At 41.4% G+C, this 25,053-nt stretch overlaps 1 protein-coding gene across 5 annotated transcripts in view; it reads left to right on the plus strand.

The window, feature by feature from the left end:
- The window catches only part of tmem131 (transmembrane protein 131), a 99,007-nt gene that overhangs the window by 14,273 nt on the left and 59,681 nt on the right, over nt 1-25,053 (plus strand). For all 5 annotated transcript variants that reach the window (XM_034180642.1, XM_034180645.1, XM_034180644.1 and 2 more), the window contains exons 4-7: nt 16,635-16,703; nt 18,790-18,910; nt 24,285-24,401; nt 24,507-24,629. In XM_034180642.1, coding sequence (XP_034036533.1) covers nt 16,635-16,703; nt 18,790-18,910; nt 24,285-24,401; nt 24,507-24,629 — 430 coding nt within the window. The remainder of the gene's footprint in view (nt 1-16,634; nt 16,704-18,789; nt 18,911-24,284; nt 24,402-24,506; nt 24,630-25,053) is intronic.

Raw genomic sequence — 25,053 nt, forward strand, 5'->3', positions numbered from 1 at the left:
CTCACAACTTCAGACACTGGGGGGTATGGATGTTACGAGAGACGGAGACACTGGGCCATGCCGCCCATGTCACTCAAAGCAACCATGCCATGCTCTACCATCCCTTATATGGGGAAAGTGTGTCCAAAACTTTTGAATGGTAATGTGTGTGTGTGTGTGTCTGTCTATATTATTTTACACACAAACAAAATTTCACAAAAAACAAACCTACTAGGGTCAAAATTACTTGCCCCCTGATGCTAATAGTTAGTTGTGTATCCTTTTTACTGGATAACAGCCTGCAGTAGTTTTCAGCAAGTCTCAGGCCTTGTCCACACGGAAAAGGAACTTACTTTATACAATCTTTTTCTTTGTCATTTTCAAACAGCGTTCCATAAACATGGTGTGACGTCTTTTAATCTGACCTGTTGCATCCTTTCAGCCTGATTTATCATCACAGCTAGCTGAAAACTGTTATCCACTTAATACGCCCTTGTTTTGGAAGACAATATCTGGAAATACTTTTATTCCACACCATGGAAATTGCTTGTGAATAAAAACAGGGTAGAAGTGTTTCTAAAGAAGTCACTCTATATTTGTTTTTGCTGTCAATGCTTGCAGACTGGAGCCCAACAAACTAGCAGTCTTTTCCAGGTCTGTTTCTCTGGTTGTCCCAGCACCAACAAGAAGAAAAAAAATAATTAAAAAAAGCTGAAAGTCTATTCTAGTGTCACAGCGGGTCCTTAAGTCACGCTAGCATTCACAGCCATCCTTCGTCTCTTCAGCATTCTGATCCGTAAAGACAAAAATAAAAGTGTGTCCAATTACCCTGTTAACAACAACATATTGTCCATTACAAGCAGGAGATTTTGAGAAAAATTTATTCAAGCTTTTTTTTTTTTTTTGTTTGTTTTGTTTTGTTTTTTTGTTACATAATGTGTTGGAAAGGTGGGGCTATGACATCTTTTCGGAGAAGTTCAGTATTACGAGTACTTGTCCCGACAAAAACACCAAGGGTGTGTTTTCAGATTTATTTACGCTGGGACCCGTTTTCAAAAAGCCACAGAAAACACCAGTTTCCTGTGGACGAAACACCTGTACAATACAAAACTTTTGTGAATATGCCTAAACCTGTCTCCATGTGGATGGGGCCTCAGGCTTGTCTCCTGAGAAATCCCAGCACTTTCTTCTTTGGCGAATCTCTCAATCTCCTCCAGATTTGATAGTCTTCTGGCATGGATCTTGGTCTTCAATTCACCCCACAGATTTTCAGTGGGATTCAAGTCAGTGCTTTGTGCAGGCCAGTCAGTTACATTCAATTTCATCTTCTGGAGGTAGTTCTTCACTAGGAGTAACGTATGGTTTGATTCTTTGTCGTGTTGAAAGACAAGTGATGACCCAGACCAAATTTTACTGCTGAATGCTTGGGGTTTTCTTTTAAAATCTTGACATATCATTCTTTCTTTGTGATTCCCTCCACCTTGAGGAGATTGTCAGTTCCAGACACACTGAACCATCCCCACAGCATAAAACTCCCACCACTGCTTTTCACTATGGACCCACTGCCAAATAGTCTAAGCAGTGGGTCACCCCTCTGAGTTTGGTCTGCTTGAGGTTTCTTCCTCAGTATCATCAGAGGGAGTTGTGCTTGCTCTAGGGGTTGGTAAGGTTAGACCTTACTTATGTGAAGCACATTGAGGCAGCTTTGTTGTGATTTGGCACTATATAAAATAAATTGAAATTAAAATTGGATGTGTTCTTGGTTCTCCCGGTTTCTCTAGGTATATCTGATAGACAGAAGGATATCAGCAACATAATGTGGTCCAAGAGCTCTAGTCTTTTCTCATCTGACCATAGGACAAGAGGCAGGCTGGAGAGGATTATAAGTGGGAATCCAACATGCTCTGGCAAGCTACGAACAAGTACAGGACAAAACAAATGTGCAACCATTGGGAAAGTTCGCTGTCTACTCAAAGTTTTGAGAATGCACACAACTTTCTGGTGGACTTGTCAGACGTCAGCTGGCAAGGAACACATTTAATGAATGAGAAAAGATTTGTATACATCAAAAACGGACACAAATGGGTGAATTGTTTCACATAATATAATTATGTGAAATTATGCCTGAAGATGTGGTGGGTGGGCCATTTGTTGGAATGTCCACTTCAGTCCACTTCACCCATTTCAAGCGCTTTGAGCGTCTGATGCAGATGGAAAAGTGCTATATAAATGCAATCCATTTACCATTTATCCATATGTGTTGGCCAGATAAAGGAAGAATAAAGCAAAATTTAAATCCCTTGGCTTTGTATTTTTACATTTATTACACTTATATTATGGCCCACCTGCAGTATCTTCATGGCTGATCAGGTGCCACAGCCACCTAAAGTACATTCGCAACCCACCGGGATGCTGGTGCCCACACATTGGGAACCATTGGTGTAATGCAGCTGTGTCCAGCCCCGTTCCTGGAGGGCCACTGCCCTGCGTGCCTTCCTCATCTACCTACTCAAGTCACGTGTGATCTTTTTAAAAGTGGTGTCTTCCAGCTCTTGATTGGCGCACCTGATAGTGTTAATTGCCTGGGAGTGGAACAGGGAGTGTTAGAAAACATGCAGGGCAGGTGCCCTCCAGGAACAGGGTTGGGCACAGCTCATGTAATGAATGATTCATTAGCTGTTGCATGAGGTCAGCCAAATAATTAATTACACAATTTTTTACCCTTTGTAGTGAAAGCTCTGTGTTTTAAAAAAACTTGCATACCTTGAAAGCTTTTCCAGTGTGCAACACCAAGGTGCAATGAAAGTGAGCATGTCGTGACATCTTGTCACTGTATTTTAGCCTGTGTTGATCAGCATCCTCAATTGTTTCTGCAAAAAGTACATTTTGAAACTCAAGTTCCCAGTATGCCTTTTTAAGGGTCCAATGGTACTGCTATAGTATACATGCTAGTGTTAGCATAATGGAGAAAAAGAAACATGGTAGATCTTCAGTTTAGTCTAGGGGCAGTGGGTAAAATTGAAAACAAAAAGTGATGAACACAGCTAATAAACATAGGCCACCGGAAACAAATTTCACATGAAAGTTTTGCTGGGTATCAGCTTCACAGGAGAGAGAACACTCACACAGATCTATTGTCAGTTGTTAGTATTGACATCAGCTGCAATTACAATGTTTTTACTTGGTTTGGTAAAATTAATCATTGGGGAGAACAGTATTTTGTTATAGATGTATTAAAGCTATGTTTCCTACTTGGAAATCAGAAAATCCAAGTCCAATTTTTGTACTGACCCCCCCTCCCATTTACATTTTATCTGCAAAATCAAATGGTGCATAGTCACTGTACGGAATTTTCAAAAACCTCTACCAAAATAAATACTTTTCCAGCAAAACAAAAATGCTGTAATGTTATAATATACCACAGAAATATAGGTTCTTTATATTGGCTGTATTTCAGTACAAAGTGCTTGCCTCTACTGGTGGTTGGCTCTCACTGCGGTATTGTATCACTTCCTGTTCCGGAGCACAGCGGTGTTTTGCTGTATCTGTTAGCTGTTTAATCTGTGCAGTTAGATTGATCTAGTTATCTAGATTACAATTTGTTTCCCAGTGTAATCTTTACGTGCCTTAACTAAAGCACTCCTTCTGCTGAATCACCTCTAAATTATTTACACATTATTCACTTTGCGTGTTTTTAGGAATCCGCTAGCTTAGCGTAGCTACTAGCTCTTAGCCGATTTAGCATGGCGGCTTCTCCTGTCTCTCCCGCACTTTTCTGCTCTGGGTGTGAAATGTTTAGTTATTCCTCGGCCTCCTTTAGCAGTAATGGTACTTGTAATAAGTGTAGCTTATTCGTAGCTTTGGAGGCCAGGCTGGGCGAATTGGAGACTCGGCTCCGCACCGTGGAAAATTCTACAGCTAGCCAGGCCCCTGTAGTCGGTGCGGACCAAGGTAGCTTAGCTGCCGTTAGTTACCCCCTGGCAGATCCCGAGCAGCCGGGAAAGCAGGCCGACTGGGTGACTGTGAGGAGGAAGCGTAGCCCTAAACAGAAGCCCCGTGTACACCGCCAACCCGTTCACATCTCTAACCGTTTTTCCCCACTCGACGACACACCCGCCGAGGATCAAACTCTGGTTATTGGCGACTCTGTTTTGAGAAATGTGAAGTTAGCGACACCAGCAACCATAGTCAATTGTCTTCCGGGGGCCAGAGCAGGCGACATTGAAGGAAATTTGAAACGGCTGGCTAAGGCTAAGCGTGAATTTGGTAAGATTGTAATTCACGTCTGCAGTAATGACACCCGGTTACGCCAATCGGAGGTCACTAAAATTAACATTAAATCGGTGTGTAACTTTGCAAAAACAATGTCGGACTCTGTAGTTTTCTCTGGGCCCCTCCCCAATCGGACCGGGAGTGACATGTTTAGCCGCATGTTCTCCTTGAATTGCTGGCTGTCTGAGTGGTGTCCAAAAAATGAGGTGGGCTTCATAGATAATTGGCAAAGCTTCTGGGGAAAACCTAGTCTTGTTAGGAGAGACGGCATCCATCCCACTTTGGATGGAGCAGCTCTCATTTCTAGAAATCTGGCCAATTTTCTTAAATCCTCCAAACCGTGACTATCCAGGGTTGGGACCAGGAAGCAGAGTTGTAGTCTTACACACCTCTCTGCAGCTTCTCTCCCCCTGCCATCCCCTCATTACCCCATCCCCGTAGAGACGGTGCCTGCTCCCAGACCACCAATAACCAGCAAAATTCTATTTAAGCATAAAAATTCAAAAAGAAAAAATAATATAGCACCTTCAACTGCACCACAGACTAAAACAGTTAAATGTGGTCTATTAAACATTAGGTCTCTCTCTTCTAAGTCCCTGTTGGTAAATGATATAATAATTGATCAACATATTGATTTATTCTGCCTAACAGAAACCTGGTTACAGCAGGATGAATATGTTAGTTTAAATGAGTCAACACCCCCGTGTCACACTAACTGTCAGAATGCTCGTAGCACGGGCCGGGGCGGAGGATTAGCAGCAATCTTCCATTCCAGCTTATTAATTAATCAAAAACCCAGACAGAGCTTTAATTCATTTGAAAGCTTGTCTCTTAGTCTTGTCCATCCAAATTGGAAGTCCCAAAAACCAGTTTTATTTGTTATTATCTATCGTCCACCTGGTCGTTACTGTGAGTTTCTCTGTGAATTTTCAGACCTTTTGTCTGACTTAGTGCTTAGCTCAGATAAGATAATTATAGTGGGCGATTTTAACATCCACACAGATGCTGAAAATGACAGCCTCAACACTGCATTTAATCTATTATTAGACTCTATTGGCTTTGCTCAAAAAGTAAATGAGTCCACCCACCACTTTAATCATATCTTAGATCTTGTTCTGACTTATGGTATGGAAATAGAAGACTTAACAGTATTCCCTGAAAACTCCCTTCTGTCTGATCATTTCTTAATAACATTTACATTTACTCTGATGGACTACCCAGCAGTGGGGAATAAGTTTCATTACACTAGAAGTCTTTCAGAAAGCGCTGTAACTAGGTTTAAGGATATGATTCCTTCTTTATGTTCTCTAATGCCATATACCAACACAGTGCAGAGTAGCTACCTAAACTCTGTAAGGGAGATATCTCGTCAATAGTTTTACATCCTCATTGAAGACAACTTTGGATGCTGTAGCTCCTCTGAAAAAGAGAGCTTTAAATCAGAAGTGTCTGACTCCGTGGTATAACTCACAAACTCGTAGCTTAAAGCAGATAACCCGTAAGTTGGAGAGGAAATGGCGTCTCACTAATTCAGAAGATCTTCACTTAGCCTGGAAAAAGAGTCTGTTGCTCTATAAAAAAGCCCTCCGTAAAGCTAGGACATCTTTCTACTCATCACTAATTGAAGAAAATAAGAACAACCCCAGGTTTCTTTTCAGCACTGTAGCCAGGCTGACAGAGTCAGAGCTCTATTGAGCTGAGTATTCCATTAACTTTAACTAGTAATGACTTCATGACTTTCTTTGCTAACAAAATTTTAACTATTAGAGAAAAAATTACTCATAACCATCCCAAAGACGTATCGTTATCTTTGGCTGCTTTCAGTGATGCCGGTATTTGGTTAGACTCTTTCTCTCCGATTGTTCTGTCTGAGTTATTTTCATTAGTTACTTCATCCAAACCATCAACATGTTTATTAGACCCCATTCCTACCAGGCTGCTCAAGGAAGCCCTACCATTATTTAATGCTTCGATCTTAAATATGATCAATCTATCTTTGTTAGTTGGCTATGTGCCACAGGCTTTTAAGGTGGCAGTAATTAAACCATTACTTAAAAAGCCATCACTTGACCCAGCTATCTTAGCTAATTATAGGCCAATCTCCAACCTTCCTTTTCTCTCAAAAATTCTTGAAAGGGTAGTTGTAAAACAGCTAACTGATCATCTGCAGAGGAATGGTCTATTTGAAGAGTTTGTCAGGTTTTAGAATTCATCATAGTACAGAAACAGCATTAGTGAAGGTTACAAATGATCTTCTTATGGCCTCGGACAGTGGACTCATCTCTGTGCTTGTTCTGTTAGACCTCAGTGCTGCTTTTGATACTGTTGACCATAAAATTTTATTACAGAGATTAGAGCATGCCATAGGTATTAAAGGCACTGCGCTGCAGTGGTTTGAATCATATTTGTCTAATAGATTACAATTTGTTCATGTAAATGGGGAATCTTCTTCACAGACTAAAGTTAATTATGGAGTTCCACAAGGTTCTGTGCTAGGACCAATTTTATTCACTTTATACATGCTTCCCTTAGGCAGTATTATTAGACGGTATTGCTTAAATTTTCATTGTTACGCAGATGATACCCAGCTTTATCTATCCATGAAGCCAGAGGACACACACCAATTAGCTAAACTGCAGGATTGTCTTACAGACATAAAGACATGGATGACCTCTAATTTCCTGCTTTTAAACTCAGATAAAACTGAAGTTATTGTACTTGGCCCCACAAATCTTAGAAACATGGTGTCTAACCAGATCCTTACTCTGGATGGCATTACCCTGACCTCTAGTAATACTGTGAGAAATCTTGGAGTCATTTTTGATCAGGATATGTCATTCAAAGCGCATATTAAACAAATATGTAGGACTGCTTTTTTGCATTTACGCAATATCTCTAAAATCAGAAAGGTCTTGTCTCAGAGTGATGCTGAAAAACTAATTCATGCATTTATTTCCTCTAGGCTGGACTATTGTAATTCATTATTATCAGGTTGTCCTAAAAGTTCCCTAAAAAGCCTTCAGTTAATTCAAAATGCTGCAGCTAGAGTACTGACGGGGACTAGAAGGAGAGAGCATATCTCACCCATATTGGCCTCTCTTCATTGGCTTCCTGTTAATTCTAGAATAGAATTTAAAATTCTTCTTCTTACTTATAAGGTTTTGAATAATCAGGTCCCATCTTATCTTAGGGACCTCATAGTACCATATCACCCCAATAGAGCGCTTCGCTCTCAGACTGCAGGCTTACTTGTAGTTCCTAGGGTTTGTAAGAGTAGAATGGGAGGCAGAGCCTTCAGCTTTCAGGCTCCTCTCCTGTGGAACCAGCTCCCAATTCAGATCAGGGAGACAGACACCCTCTCTACTTTTAAGATTAGGCTTAAAACTTTCCTTTTTGCTAAAGCTTATAGTTAGGGCTGGATCAGGTGACCCTGAACCATCCCTTAGTTATGCTGCTATAGACGTAGACTGCTGGGGGGTTCCCATGATGCACTGTTTCTTTCTCTTTTTGCTCTGTATGCACCACTCTGCATTTAATCATTAGTGATCGATCTCTGCTCCCCTCCACAGCATGTCTTTTTCCTGGTTCTCTCCCTCAGCCCCAACCAGTCCCAGCAGAAGACTGCCCCTCCCTGAGCCTGGTTCTGCTGGAGGTTTCTTCCTGTTAAAAGGGAGTTTTTCCTTCCCACTGTAGCCAAGTGCTTGCTCACAGGGGGTCGTTTTGACCGTTGGGGTTTTACATAATTATTGTATGGCCTTGCCTTACAATATAAAGCGCCTTGGGGCAACTGTTTGTTGTGATTTGGCGCTATATAAAAAAATTGATTGATTGATTGTATGTATATATGTATGTGTATATATGTGTGTGTGTATATGTATGTATATATATGTATATATGTGTATGTATGTATATATATGGGTGTTTCTTAGACTACGGGCACTTATGTCCTTTGATCATATTGTCACACTTTTGTAGTTATCTTTACAATGAAAGTTTAAGAAATTTTGTTCTAGTAGTCTATTATGACTTTTTCACCTTTTTTCAGCATCATTATATGCAAATATTGCCGTTTTGTGCTTGTTCCACACCCAGACTTTTGATCTTCAATGATAAAAATGAATGGTAAAGAAACATTTTTTCTAATGTTTTAAAATATCTCTGAATAAAATATCAGTAAAATAATCAAAACATAATTGGGGTATTCAATGTCATACAACTGTTATTTTTTTTAAAACAAAATGTAGTTGTCCCACACTATTGCCGTAATTTCCACCACAACACTGTAATGTCCCTAAACAGTTTGTATGAAAGATTGTTTGGGTAGTTTCTATGGAGATAAACAGTGACATCAGAGCACATGTATATAGCGCCAAATCACAACAAACAGTTGCCCCAAGGCACTTTATATTGTAAGGCAATGGTGTGGTGGAAATTACATTTACAAGGCCAATAGTGCCCGTAGTTAAAGAATCACCCATATATATATATATATATATATATATATATATATATATATATATATATACGAGGTCTATTAGAAAAGTATCCGACCTTATTATTTTTTTCAAAAACCATATGGATTTGAATCACGTGTGATTACATCAGACATGCTTGAACCCTCGTGGGCATGCGAGAGTTTTTTCACGCCTGTCGGTTACGTCATTCGCCTGTGGGCAGTCTTTGAGTGAGGAGTCGTCCACCCGCTCGTCGATTTTTTTTTTTTTCATTGTTTAGGAATGGCTCAGACTGTTGCTTTGTTTGATAAAAAATTTTTCAAAACTGTAAGGCACAACTGAGTGGACACCATTCAATAAATTCAGCTGGTTTTCGGTAAAAATTTTAACGGCTGATGAGAGATTTTGGTCTGGTAGTGTCGCTTTAAGGACGGTCCACGGCGCCTGACGGCAATCTGCGCTTCGAGGCGGCAGCGTCTCGCCGTTCACATTTCAGGCTCTGTTGACGCAGTAAGTCGTCAGAGAACAGAGAACTTTCAGAAGAAGTCGGCATGAGGAGTTTATTCGGACGTTCCACTGTTAAAGATCATTTTGTAATGAAAGAACGTGCGGGCAGAGTCGCATGTCGTGCTGCACCCAACCGCAGGGGGTCGTGACAGGAAAAACACCTCCGTTGGAAACCTTAATGGGCAAGTTGGAACATGCCCAAGCTGTTAAACAATTTCTCAGTTACTCGCTTGTTAAAAGCCATCAAAAGCCACCTGAATTTTACAAATGGTTTTCAACACGGAGGTGTTTTTCCTGTCGCGGCGCACACAGATTCGCAGAGTCGTCACGGAAACGACTCGGCAAATTTGCGCGCACGTCTTTCATTAAAAAATGTCCTTAAACAGTGGAATGTCCGCATAAAGTCCTCATGCCGGCCTCTTCTGAATCTTCTCTGTTCTCTCACGATGTCCTGGGTGAATTAAGCCTTAAATTAGGATGTTTTCAGGTTGAAACAGGCCGACGACGGCACCTGGAAGTGCTGCATGATGTCCCGCTCCGTGGGAAGTCCTTACAGTGACAAACACCCCATAATCTCTCATCAGCCGTTAAACGTTTCACCGAAAACCAGCTTAATTTCTCAAATAGTGTCCACTTGGATATTCCTCACAGGTCCAGAAAAAATTTTGATAAAGCAACGCGCGCCATCTCGAGCAGCGTGTGAAACAAAGGAATTCAGCCGAGAGGGCGGGACCACATCTCACTCAAGGCCTGCCCACAGGGAAATGACGTCACCGACACGCGTGAAAAAACTCACGCATGCGCACAAGGGTTCAAGCATGATTGGTGTAATCGCACGTCATTCAAATCCATATAGTTTTTGAAAAAATAAAAAGGTTGGTTTATTATCTAATAGACCTCGTGTGTATATGTATATATATATGTGTGTGTGTGTGTATATATATATATATGTGTGTGTGTGTGTGTGTGTATATATATATATATGAGGTCTGTGGGAAAAGTATCCGACCTTATGTTTTTTAAAAACCATATGGATTTGAATCACGTGTGATTACATCAGCCATGCTTGAACCCTCGTGGGCATGCGTGAGTTTTTTCATGCCTGTCGGTGACGTCATTCGCCTGTGAGCACGCCTTGTGGAAGGAGTGGTCCAGCCCCCTCGTCGGAATTCCTTTATCTGATAAGTTGATGAGAGACTGGCGCTGTGCTTGATCAAAATTTTTTCAAAAACTGTGAGGCACATCCGAGTGGACATCATTCAAGAAATTCAGCTGGTTTTCAGTGAAAATTTTAACGGCTGAGAGATTTTGGATTGTTTCTATCACTGTAAGGACTTCCCATGGAGTGGGACGTCGCGCAGCGCTCCGAGGTGATGTCGTCATCCTGTTTCAAGCTGAAAACCTCCAAATTTAAGCCTCTGTTGACCCAGGACATCGTGAGAGAACAGAGAACTTTCAGAAGAGGTCGGAATCAGCAGTTTATACGGACATTCCACTGTTAAAGATTTTTTTTTATTTTTTTTTTATGAAAGACGTGCGGACTCCGCCACAGGAAAAACACCTCCGTTGGAAGCCTTAAGGACAAGTTGGAACATGCCCTGCTGTTAAACAATTTCTCAGATACTCACTCAACTGAAAGCCACCAAAAGCCGCCTTTATTTTACAAATGATTATCAACACGGAGGTGTTTTTCCTGTGGCGGGCGCACCGCGCCGGCTGCGAGCTGACGCGCCAATCCGTCCGCACATCTTTCATTAAAAAAAATCTCCTTTAACAGTGTAATGTCCGGATAAACTGCTGATTCCGACCTCTTCTGAAAGTTCTCTGTTCTCTCACGACGTCCTGGGTCAACAGAGGCTTAAATTTGGAGGTTTTCAGCTTGAAACAGGATGACGACGTCACCTCGGAGCGCTGCGCGACGTCCCGCTCAGTGGGAAGTCCTTACAGCGATAGAAACAATCCAAAATCTCTCATCAACCGTTAAAATTTACACCGAAAACCAGCTGAATTTCTCAAATGATGTCCACTCGGATGTGCCTCACAGTTATGGAAAAAATTTTGATGAAGCACAGCGCCAGTCTCTCAGCAACTTCTCAGACAATGAAAATCCGACGAGAGGGCTGGACCACTCCTCCCACAAGGCGTGCTCACAGGCGAATGACGTCACCGACAGGCGTGAAAAAACTCACGCATGCGCACGAGGGTTCAAGCTTGGCTGATGTAAGCGCATATCTCACCCATATTGGCCTCTCTTCATTGGCTTCCTGTTAATTCTAGAATAGAATTTAAAATTCTTCTTCTTACTTATAAGGTTTTGAATAATCAGATCCCATCTTATCTTAGGGACCTCATAGTACCATATCACCCCAATAGAGCGCTTCGCTCTCAGACTGCAGGCTTACTTGTAGTTCCTAGGGTTTGTAAGAGTAGAATGGGAGGCAGAGCCTTCAGCTTTCAGGCTCTTCTCCTCTGGAACCAGCTCCCAATTCGGATCAGGGAGACAGACACCCTCTCTACTTCTAAGATCAGGCTTAAAACTTTACTTTTTGCTAAAGCTTATAGTTAGGGCTGGATCAGGTGACCCTGAACCATCCCTTAGTTATGCTGCTATAGACTTAGACTGCTGGGGGGTTCCCATGATGCACCCAGTGTTTCTTTCTCTTTTTGCTCTGTATGCACCACTCCGCATTTAATCATTAGTGATTGATCTCTGCTGTCTTCCACAGAAAGTCTTTTTCCTGATTCTCTCCCCTCAGCCCCAACCAGTCCCAGCAGAAGACTGCCCCTCCCTGAGCCTGGTTCTGCTCGAGGTTTCTTCCTGTTAAAAGGGAGTTTTTCCTTCCCACTGTCGCCAAGTGCTTGCTCACAGGGGGTCGTTTTGACCATTGGGGTTTTTCCGTAATTATTGTATGGCTTTGCCTTACAATATAAAGCGCCTTGGGGCAACTGTTTGTTGTGATTTGGCGCTATATAAATAAAATTGATTTGATTTAATCACACGTGATTCAAATCCATATAGTTAAAAAAAAAAAAAACTGTCGGATTCTTTTCTAATAGACCTCGTGTATATATATTATATATGTGTGTGTGTGTATATAACTCAACAAAAATATAAGCGCAACACTTTTCGTTTTGCTCCCATTTTGTATGAGATGAACTCAAAGATCTAAAACTTTTTCCACATACACAATATCACCATTTCCCTCAAATATTGTTCACAAACCAGTCTAAATCTGTGATAGTGAGCACTTCTCCTTTGCTGAGATGATCCATCCCACCTCACAGGTGTGCCATACCAAGATGCTGATTAGACACCGTGATTAGTGCACAGGTGACTGTCCACAATAAAAGGCCACTCTGAAAGGTGCAGTTTTGTTTTATTGGTGGGGGGGGGATACCAGTTAGTATCTGGTGTGACCACCATTTGTCTCATGCAGTGCAACACATCTCCTTCGCATAGAGTTGATGAGGTTGTCAATTGTGGCCTGTGGAATGTTGGTCCATTCCTCTTCAATGGCTGTGCGAAGTTGCTGGATATTGGCAGGAACTGGTACACGCTGTCGTATACGCCGGTCCAGAGCATCCCAAACATGCTGAATGGGTGACATGTCCGGTGAGTATGCCGGCCATGCAAGAACTGGGACATTTTCAGCTTCCAAGAATTGTGTACAGATCCTTGCAACATGGGGCCGTGCATTATCCTGCTGCAACATGAGGTGATGTTTTTGGATGTATGGCACAACAATAGGCCTCAGGATCTCGTCACGGTATCTCTGTGCATTCAAAATGCCATCAGTAAAATGCACCTCTGTTCTTCGTCCATAACAGACGCCTGCCCATACCATAACCCCACCGCCACCATGGGCCACTCGATCTACAACATTGATATCAGAAAACCGCTCACCCACACGACGCCACACACGCTGTCTTCCATCTGCCCTGGACAGTGTGAACCGGGATTCATCCGTGAAGAGAACACCTCTCCAATGTGCCAAACACCAGCGAATGTGAGCATTTGCCCACTCAAGTCGGTTACGACGACGAACTGGAGTCAGGTCGAGACCCCGATGAGGACGACGAGCATGCAGATGAGCTTCCCTGAGACGGTTTCTGACAGTTTGTGCAGAAATTTTTTGGTTATGCAAACCGATTGTTTCAGCAGCTGTCCGAGTGGCTGGTCTCAGACGATCTTGGAGGTGAACATGCTGGATGTGGAGGTCCTGGGCTGGTATGGTTACTCGTGGTCTGCGGTTGTGAGGCTGGTTGGATGTACTGCCAAATTCTCTGAAACGCCTTTGGAGACGGCTTATGGTAGAGAAATGAACATTCAATACACGAGCAACAGCTCTGGTTGACATTCTTGCTGTCAGCATGCCAATTGCACGCTCTCTCAAATCTTGCGGCATCTGTGGCATTGTGCTGTGTGATAAAACTGCACCTTTCAGAGTGGCCTTTTATTGTGGGCAGTCTAAGGCACACCTGTGCACTAATCATGGTGTCTAATCAGCATCTTGATATGGCACACCTGTGAGGTGGGATGGATTATCTCAGCAAAGGAGAAGTGCTCACTATCACAGATTTAGACTGGTTTGTGAACAATATTTGAGGGAAATGGTGATATTGTGTATGTGGAAAAAGTTTTAGATCTTTGAGTTTATCTCATACAAAATGGGAGCAAAACCAAAAGTGTTGCGTTTTCATTTTTTATGTATGTATATATATATATATATGTGTGTATATGAGGTCTGTAAGAAAAGTATCGGACCTTTTTTATTTTTTTCAAAAACCTGATGGATTTGAATCACGTGTGCTTGCATGAGCCAAACTTGAACCTTCGTGCGCATGCGTGAATCTTTTCACGCTTGTCGATTGCGTCATTTGCTGGCAGGCAGCCTTTGTGTGGGATGTGTGTTGTGCTCTCGTCAGATTTTCATTGCAAGGAAAATGGCAGAATGACTGCAGCAGCGCTACTGCATCAAATTTTGCCAGAAACTGGGCGACAGCCAGGTGGAAACCATTCGGAAGATTCAGATGGCTTTCGGTGGCTATTCAGTCGTGTGACTCTCCGAGAAATTGTTGAAGAGGTGGGCATCATTTTTCGGAGTCCAGCATGTCTTGTGAGACTTCAGCACGGAGTTGCTTCTGCTCTGCCATCATCATTTCACTGCCACTCTTTTCATGGCCAAATCTTCTGTCACAGTGGAATGTGCCGAAAAAGTGCTGATGTCCACCTCTTCTGCAATTTCTCAGACCGTCACACGACGGTCCCGCATCACCACAACGTTCACTTTGGAAATGATCTGGTCATTTCAGCACGTTGATGGCCGAATGGAGCGTGGCTCGCTCTCCAGCGTTGTGTGGACGTCTTTAAACCGATTGTACCGCTCCTTAATCTGTGTGATGCCCATAGAATCGTCACCGAAAGCCATCTGAATCTTCTGAATGGTTTCCACCTGGCTGTCGCCCAGTTTCTGGCAAAATTTGATGCAGTCGTGCTGCTCCAGTCGTTCTGTCATTTTCCTTGCAATGAAAATCCATCGAGAGCACCACACACGTCCTCGCACAAAGGCTGCTTGCCGGCAAATGACGCAATCGACAGGCGTGAAAAAATTCACGCAAGCGCACGAAGGTTCAAGGTTTGCTCATGCAAGCACACGTGATTCAAATCCATCAGGTGTTTGCAAAAAATAAAAAGGTCGGATACTTTTCTAACAGACCTCGTGTGTGTGTAATTTTTTTCCCCCCCCTTTCCAATTTGGTGGAAAAAAAAAAAAAAATGAAAAGGACGACTTCTTTCATAAAGCACAGTGTTGACTGTGACAGAACTGTCATTGGAATTTGCCGAACCAGTTCCTGGAAGATATCTGTGATTTGTGGTGTTCTGTGACTTCCTAGCTACATGGCTGTGTCATTTGCTGAGCAGGTCAAACCTCTCAAAGTGGTAAACATATTTTCCACAATAGTAACAAGGCAGGAGGTGGAGCCATTCATGCTGTATTCCAACAATCAGTTGGAATACAGTAGTTTTGAAGAAATACTTCAGATACTCTGTTCTTAATGTTTAACATGCGTCATGTGTCTGGCTGCACCCATTATTATTAATGTTTGGATAGTATGTTGTTATGAATAAGGCAGTTATCTTGCATAGCATGACCACTCCCTCAGCAGATCTTACAGGTAGATTATATTGCAGTGATACTGTGTTTTAGAAGTTTTAAGTTTCTCCTCCCCTTTCTTGATCATCCAGTGGTCTGTCTGTGTAATCTAAGTGTGCATCTCTTGGCTGTTAGTTAATACCTCCTGCCTATTATCTATGTACTCTTTGTAAAGAAGCTTGTCCACAGGCCAAACCATTCCTCAGGAAATGAAGTGGGTCTCACTTTTACTTTGTGTTCTTCTTATAAATTAAGTTTAGCCTGACTCATCCTTGGCTCATCTAATCTGAGACCAAGAGACACAGCTCTCCTTGTGAACTTCCCTCTTAACTTCTGTTACATGCTGACATTCAACAAATTAGTTCTGAAATGTTAAAGTTTCCCTCAGGTTCACAGCCAGGATGCATTTAAATCCTTCATCCTATAACAATGTTGTCAGTAGTTATTATATTAATGAGACAAGTGAGAATAGGCTGTGTTCTCAGTGAAACATAGTCCTGCTTGTTTGTGTCTCTGTGCTCCTCAGGGGATGGTAATCTATCCTGTCTCTAGCCACCTCAGCTATTGAATACACTGCTTTTGCCATTGTCTTGTGGCCAGCATGTGGACTCAGTAGTAAATAACTGAGCTTGATCTCTGAGAAATTGTCTGACTCCAGGGTAATGTTAGAGTAATTGAATTTGAGTCATATATTAAGAGTTGGTGTATTTGTATGAAAGCTGTATTGTTGCCTTGCGTGTAGCGTCATGATGGCATCCTTAAAGCTGGGGGTTTAACTTCTGTATCCGTCTTGTTAATGAAACACGTGACCTTCAGGTGCTTGCTTTTCAGTCATGAGTTGTGTGGCCCACACCATGTAGGTTAACAAAAAGGGTTTCTTCTCTCTACAGACAGCCTACTCTATTGTTAAGATATGCCTGTTGTTAAACTGGTTTGGAGAGCTGCGCCTCTGTCCTAAGATCAGGTGGTGAGAACCGATGTTAAAAATTGTTTGCCTTCGTGCGAGACAAACTCATTGCTCTGTGCAGCAGGAGACGAGTGGCCCTGTTTTTGTGCATGTGTCCAGGGCCCTCTCATATATGGATTTTTCTGGAGATTTTACATATGGAAATAGTCTGCCACACATGGGAGCCGTCCTGTGGCCATCTTAATATGCAATTTTGGTCCTGCTGTGCTTAGCTTCTCATTTGTTTGACACACAGGCTAACATGGATATGATTTTTCCTACCCTGCTGTTGCTTCTGTCACGTCTTCGTGTCTTTCACAGCACATCCCCGCACCGTGGGAATTGCCGACCTATACGTTTTGAACCACCAATGTTGGACTTTCGTGAACAGTGAGTTTGTTTCTTGCACTTAGAAATGTATTGTTTGATAAATCATGCAGCTTCGTGTAGGGCATTTTGGTATTTTTGTAATTTTAAACTCTCTCACTGAGATTATTGTCTTAGATTGTAGATTGATTTAGACTGTTCATGAAATGTTTATGTTCATTGAAACTTTTATGCATTTTACCAAGACGGCTAAAGTCAAATTTTTGCCCATCTGGGAGGACAGAAAATGACTAAGTGTTGATGGTCTATGTATTGTTCTTTACAAAGCTGTATATTAATTCCAGGGGCAGTGGCTAGATTTATAGTCACAGAATCACATTCCACACTGATAATGGGTGCAGCACCCATGTAGTATGGCCACTTTCAAGGACAGTAGCTTATCAGAGTGAAGTGTGCACATAAGGTTGATGTCCCCGTCTAACGCATGAGGAAAAATAGTGTCATCTGTCTAGTTCTTCACAAAACAACTCACTTTTCAAATGTGAAAGTTTTGTTTCAAATAAAGCCTTGAGAAATTCTCATCCCGTCTTGAACACAGCACACGTGGTTCGCCCAGAGGACTTTTATTTTTCTTAAGATGGCTACTTGCTGTATGATGTGCTCGTGCCTTATCAACGCATTGCAATTCTGTATCAACCTAATGCAGAAATATATTTCAGAATAACCGCTGATAACAGCACACGTATTACAGTGCGCCTCTGTCTGCGCAGCAAAGGACCATGGAAACAAATTATATACAGTGTGCCTGCAATAAGATTTTCGGTGTAATACTTATTATTATTTTGTATATGATTTATTCTTTTTTTTTCTTTTTTTTTTACAATTTTGTTGTATCTGGACACTCCAGCACACTGTGCACCCCCAGGAAGTGTCCCCCCCTTCCCTAAAATTCTTTTGGCTCCTCTTATTTGGGGTTTCAGTAAGAGAAACATACATCAAACAACACACATCTCCTCAAACAAAGTCTTTATGTAAGTCTGGTAGACTTGAGTGACAGGTGAAGACATAATCACATTTTTACTTTTGGCTGTTCCTGTTTTGCAAGTGCAGATACATCAGTCTCTGTGCATGTGCACACACCTGTATGGCCCTCTGTGCATCTCTCTGCTTGTGATATGATGTAATACAGCAGAGGTAGCATGACAGAAATTTTGAGCATGATTGAAATGCTGCGTTATGGTCTGATCTCAAGGCGCATACTTGTAATGCAGGTGCTGCGCACACAGTACAATACGACTTTTGTTTGTGTATGATCCTGGCAAAACACACATTTGTATCACATCATCATGTAGTGAGTGGCAAGATGGATTGTTTTTTTTTTTTTTACCCTGAGTCAGTCCCATGTTTTCAAGACTCAACAGGCTTTCCACCTTCACAGTGTCAGCATGGCAAACTGCGGACCGAATTAAGACATCTTGAAGTGTAGAGCTCAGTTTATCTCAGCAGTGCCATTCATGTCCTTAGACTTTGAAATCAAGAAGCTAATTAGGAATAACTAATGGAGTCATGAGCTTGCTGGAGAGAAATATTTGGCAGTGCTGATGCCTTTGCAGGAGACTGAAGGTCCAAGTCAAAACCCACTAGACACCAACCTGGGAATCCTGACCAAGATCGTGACAGCAGAATTCTTCTTCCACAGTTGCACTCAAAACCGTTAGTTCAAGAAAGTTATTTTAATCTCATATCTACCACCATTTGCCTTGAGTGGGTACTCAGTCATTTTATTTCATTTATTTTGTTTTAACTTTCTGAAAGATCATTTTGCCTCCCAGATTTGTTGACGCCTAATTTTTTTTTGTTGCATTTTTTCTAAGCAAATCTTGTTTATTCATTAGCTTATATTTATATTGCAACTCTCACTGAGCTCCTGTTCTTAGTCAACGTGTAAATATTTTGTTTTAAAATTAATCCAAAGCCAAAACCAATACAGACTCATTGTGTATTTGAGGTGTCAACATGCTAAATACTGTATTTGTGCAACTCGTATGAAGTGGAATTAATATAATGTGATTTACTATAAACCTCAGATTTTTTTTTCATTGTTATTTGGAATGTTTTCTTACTTAATTCCTTCTTTCTTTGTTTCTAGGCCTGTTGGAATGCCAAAAATGGAGAAGGTTTATTTACATAATCCTAGTTCAGAAGAAATTAGTTTGATATCAATATCGGCAACAACAGCACATTTCCACGCATCTTTTTTCCAGAATAGGGTAAGTACATATTGCCTGACAAAGATGGTTTCAGCACTTGCTTTTTCGTTCATTATTATTATTATTATTATTGGTCATTAAATCAGTTGTCATGAGTCCTTAATTCTTTTTACATGGAAATTGGAGGAACAAATGTAGTTTTATAGTTTCATTACACTTGAGTTGCTCTGTGTCCTTGTATATTCTGCAAACAAAAATTTGGTGGTTTATATAGGAATCACCCTGTTTGTCTGCAAGCCTTGTAAGGTTCCTTCATTTGTTCATTCATTAGGGGACTATACCAGATCATAATATTATGAAAGTACTGGTATAAGACTTTCGGTATGCATTATGTTAATCCCACCCCCACGTTTTTGATATATCATTGATGGATGTGTCAAGCTGTTAACTGCTGCTTCTGCAGCAGCTAAGAGTTGAAAAAGCAGCTTGTGTTGTTTCGCTGTGTCTTGCAGCATGGTGCTGATACAACAAACAGTAGCACATTCGCGGTAGGTTTGGGTATCGAGAACTGGTTCTTTTCGGGTATCGTTAAGAAATGATTCGATCCACCGACATCAATAGTCTTTTTGTGTAACGGTTCCCTTATTGGTCCGTCAGAGCAGCCGTTGTTTTGGGGGGGGGGTGTTTGTCAGGAAAGTGATCATGTCTCTACGTTGATTACAGAACCCCTGCAGGGTCTGTAATCAACCGTTTCTGCAGCGTGGCTCTTCTTTGAAGCTTGAAGCAATGAAGCATTGATCCAACCCGCTGCTTCGTGGTTCTTTGTTTTATTTCGCTGTATCTTTAATTTTTCCCCGCTAAAACCCCAAAGAGCATATGTCTGTGAGTAATATTTACCTTTTTTATGTTAAACCAACCTGTTATGGTCTTCTGAAACAGTTGATAGATGTATTTTATAACTTTCAAAACAGGACTGATGCTAACATGTTAGCATGTCTATGGCATTTTCAGTGTTAAAGTTGGCATGAAGCTGTTCGCATCTCAGCACGTTTGTGTGCATTTATTTTCTGTATAATAATTAATGGCTCAACGTTTGTTGTTGTAAAAGAGTCAAATGTATTAAAATTGGAATATTTTTTAATTTATTTTTATTTATATATTAATAATAGCAACAACAGCAATAATAGTAATAATAACTAATAATGCTACAATACAATTTTAGAGAGACAAAAAGAACCTGAGAAAACACAACAGAAAAGATAAAACCACCTAACAATGAATAGAAATACATAAATAAATAACTGTATCCTGTGAACACCTAGTGACTCTTACGCCTCCACTTCATCCCTGTTTTATTTAAGTTTAATGACAGTTTGTTTTGGTCAAACCATATTTTCAGTATGTTAATTTCTTCAGTGATTTCCTCCAGAACTATCTGCCAAACTAGAAAACTGCTGCATCCTAGTAAGAGCAGAATACTACTGGAATGAATTTGAATAAGGAATGTTTTTCTCACCAAAATGGATGCTGCACTCACTGCAGTTTATTGTCTGGAATAGTCCCAGATTACATTTCAGAGCTTCTAGAATTCAAAAATTTTTGTGCGGGTGGTGTTGGGGGGGGGGGGGGGGTAATTTTGGGTTTCAGCTTTTTTTTTTTTTTTTTTTTTTTTTTTCTCCACCACTTTCATCCTTGAATATGTCAATAATGAGTCACTTTTGTGCGGATTAAAGTCACTAACTGGGACTCCTGTTTTGTTGCGAGAAAGAAACGAGAATCGTCCTCCGTTCTGTTCACACAGCTTCAAACGTTGCGCGGCTCTCTGCCGAGTCAAGTTAGAACGACAGAGTCCAGTCAGAATTAATAACTTCAAAGTGAAATACAGTTTAAATCAATTGACACCTCTTTCCAAATGTTGTAAACAAACTGCAGTCGATCAAAACGTTTTTTTTCCTCCCAAAATGAGACGTCCTGCGCTAATGTTTGTGTGTGTCCTCTGGCTGTGTTACCGTGGCTAAAACAGCAACTACAAATAGAGCAATATACATGTTGCGAGTATTTAAATAATAAAAAAAAAAAACCTTGTTTTTCTTTTTTTTCCTTTCTCCCAAAGTCTGTTTCTGAGAATGACATCCAGACAAAAAAGATGAAACTGCTCCCCACAACCCTTTTGGACAAAAAAAAAAATCCACTTTTTTTTTTTTTGAAGACATTTTATCATCATACCACTACTACTGCTACTTCTACTAGTAATAATAATTATATTTTTTATCAAATAAAAGATACTTATATTTTTGCACTTGGGGCCTGAACTCCCCCTGGACCCAGATGAGACAATCCACCATTTTCCAACAGAGGATCATGGTCTCAGATTTATTTGGAGTTGCTAATGGTCCTCCCAGTTGCTTCACACTGTTCCTCAAACCTGCCCAGTGCACGTCTGAGGTCACAGCCTTATGAAACCAATAAAGCCACTTCATCTGCACAAAGCAGAAAGTGGCCACAGTGGCAGCCTTCCATTTGCATGAAGGAAAATAATTCTGGTTTGATGTCTTCATGTTGAGATAATTGGACTGCTATGTTTTAACTGACGTACCATACTGTATGAAGGGAGGGAAGCGAGGGCCAAGATGGTGCAGGTTTTCCTTAGAACCTCAGCAAGTGGTTTTACTGATGAGCTTCTCTGCTCTACATAAATACCTGATGATCAATGAAATCACCTGTTGGGGTGATTGGCAGGAAGGAAAACCTGCACTGTTGTAGCTCTTTGTGGCATACTATTTCCCAGCATCTACTACATGACAATGTAAGCACAGCACTTAGTGGCTTTCAGTGAAATTTCACACAGTGGTCAAACACACACATGAAGATGTGCAACAGGAAAATAATCCCGGCCTGATGTCTTTAAGGAGAGAAACTGGATGTTTGTTGTTAAATGCATATTTGTGAGTTACATGTACAGAGGTTTATTATTGTTAATTCAGATATTTCACTGCAAAAGATTTACTACCACTGGTCTTATACTTGCAAGCTACTGGCATGGCAGTGTGGGGGTATTATCATTTTGTGAGCTATATGGATGATCTTGCTATGCTATAACATTTAAGTAGCCTTTGTGTGTAATGTCAAGCATGAATAAAGCAGTGTGCTAACTTGACATAGTTACCACATGTACCATTGAAACATATGATCATACAAACCATTTCTATGGGGAGTTTACACATTAACCCTTGAATGTTTACATTTATGAACTGATGCATGATGCGATTGGAAAAAAGCCATTTGTCTGCAGAACAATTACATCTTCATACAGAAGGTGGAGGGTGCTCCCTTTCTTTCTTTTTTTTATGACTGTTAGTGGTGGGAGTTAGACCATGCTGACTTAACACTACCTGCAGATCCAGAATATCACAGAGATGTTCAATTGTTTGTCTATGCAATTCACGTGGATTCTTGAAAAAAGTAGGACATTTTAGCAGTCATTGTGTGCAGATGCGTGTGATATGGAGCCATGTATTGTCATGTTGAAAAGTGAAAGGATGGCTGTGTATGTGTAACAGCTAGCCTCAGGATCTCGTCACAACAGCTCTGTGTATTTAGGTCACCATTGATTAATTCCCTTGGCTCACTTGACTATGGACTTGGGCAACGCAGTCTCGTTTGAGGGCGGACGTTAAAGGGTTAAAATATGACTCCTATGACGCAATAATCCTACATCCGGGCACAGCTATCTGGCAAATTACATGGCAAACAAAGTAAAAATGTAAAGAATGCGATGGAAAGTGGACATGTTTATGATCCAGAGCTCAAACATGTCAAGGTAATTGTGCAGGTGAGAGTACTAGTGATATGACAATGCCTGTGCAGCAGATGAATTATCAAAAAGGAAAAGGACATATTGACCCAGAGGGGACAATCCACCATTTTCTGACAGAGGACCATAGTTTCAGATTTGGATGTGCTGATTCTCATCCCAGTTGCTTCACACTCTGCCTCAGACCTGCTCAGTGAGCATTGGAGGTCACTGCCTGATGAAGCCAACAGAACCACATCATCTGCAAAAAGCAGAGATGCAACTCTGAGGCCACCAAACTGGACACTCTCCAGTCCCTCACTATGGCTTGAAATCCTGTTCATGAACAGGTCTGATGGCAAGGGGCAGCCCCACTGGAAGCAGGTCTGATGTAATGTCCAGAATGCAGACACAGCTCCTATTTTGGTCATATAGAGACTGGATCGCACGTTGGCGAAACCGGTACCCCTTATTCCTGCAGCACCCCCCACAGGATATCCTGGTCATACACCTTTTCCTTCTCCACTAAACACATGTAGACTGGCTCATCATACTCCCAAGATCCTTCCAGTATCCTTGCAAGAGTATAGAGCTGGTCCACTATTTCACAACCAGGAAGGAACCCACATTGCTCCTCCTGAATCTGAGGGCCAACTAACGATGGGAGTCTCCTCTCTAATATCCTGGCATAGGCTTTGCCAGGGAGGTTGAGAAGTGTGATTCCTCTGTAATTGGAACACACTCTCCAGTCCCTATTTTTAAAGATGGGGACCACCACCCCAGTTTGCCAATCTAGAGGTACTGTCCCCGACTTCCATGCAAGATTGTATAAGCGTGTCAGCCATGTCAGCCAACAACATCCAGAGACTTCAGCAACTGAGGAAGAATCTCGTCCGCCCCCTGGCAACTTGCCACTGAGGAGGTTTTTTTTTTTTTTTTAACTACCTTGGTGACTTCTGCTATGGAAATTGCACCAGATATGCAAGTCTTCCATCCCTGCCTCATTGATGGACATGCTAGAGGGGTTGAGGAGATCCTCAGTGTTCCTTCCACTGCCTTAAGTTGCTTTACTCCTCTTAAGTAGTATTATCGGCTCTCTGTCATGTAAACTCATCCATATGTTGATGACAATTTCAGTTCATACTACTGCAAAAACAAAACAATTATAATGTCGAATTTTGAGATTCCTGGAAAAAAAAATTCAGCAGCAGGTTTGATTCTTGAAGATCTGTTTTGCCCTGATCTGTTGTTCACAGCTTTTCTGTGGGACCTTTTTAAACTTAATTTATTTATTTATTTGAGATTTTTGCCTCACTGTACATCAACAGGGAAGAATTCTGGGAAAGGTGAATTCTTAATTAGATATGCATCCTGTACCATTCCAGCCATTTTTACATGCACCTCCTCAGTGGTGAAGTTGCACCCAGGATCAGAAAATCCAGTTTTTTGATTGTGCAGCATCTTTCTCACACCTTTAAATTCATATATTGTGGATGTAAATGTTTAGATAATGCGATGTTTAGTCCAGGTGTTTTTCAGTTTGCGTGTGTACGTTGTCTGCTTTTACTTTTAAACTTGTTTGCTGTGTGTTGCACTGGATATTTCTTTGTGCTAGTTAATCTTCATTTGCTTCTTCAACAGATAATTCCTCCAGGAGGGAACACGTCATTTGATGTTGTGTTTCTTGCTCGAGTAGTTGGAAATGTAGAAAACACTTTATTTATTAACACATCACATCATGGAGTGTTTACATACCAGGTATGAGACCAGAAAAACAGCTTCTTTTTATGGGGAATGTATGTGATTTGTGTTATGAACTGTGAGTAACGTTTTTTTTTTTTTTTTCCTGTTTGTGTCCTGAAGGTTTTTGGGGTCGGTGTCCCAAACCCCTACAGACTGCGACCCTTCATAGGGGCTAGAGTCCCAGTAAACAGCAGTTTCTCGCCTCTGATAAATATCCACAACCCATACAGTGAACCACTGCAGGTAATAAAAATATGACGTACATTCCGGAACAGTCGAGGTGCATTCGAAAATCTCCGACTGCATTCTTGATACGTTACAGCCGGGCAAATTCCTGTGGCTAGCCTGAATGTTTAGCTCATCTTCAAAACATTCAAGGTGCAGTCTAGGTGGAAAAATATCGTATGGCAATAAAGTTGGACTCTAACTGGATTCTGACTTTTTCTAAGTATTTCCACTGCATCATAACAGAATTGGAAACAGTCTGATTGCATTCGAGGGAAGTTTGCCATGGTCAGGCATGTCAAATCCTGCCGGCATGTGCCGAATGTGCAACGACGCAGCTGGACTGCACCTCCAGTTCGAGTCAGTCGGGGTGTAACGACATGTCCAGCCTGGGTCAGAGTACCTCAAACTGCCTGCCTGACTACTGTATATTACGCAAGTA

This window comes from Thalassophryne amazonica, chromosome 10 (assembly GCF_902500255.1).
Source record: "Thalassophryne amazonica chromosome 10, fThaAma1.1, whole genome shotgun sequence".
Classification (NCBI taxonomy): domain Eukaryota; kingdom Metazoa; phylum Chordata; class Actinopteri; order Batrachoidiformes; family Batrachoididae; genus Thalassophryne; species Thalassophryne amazonica.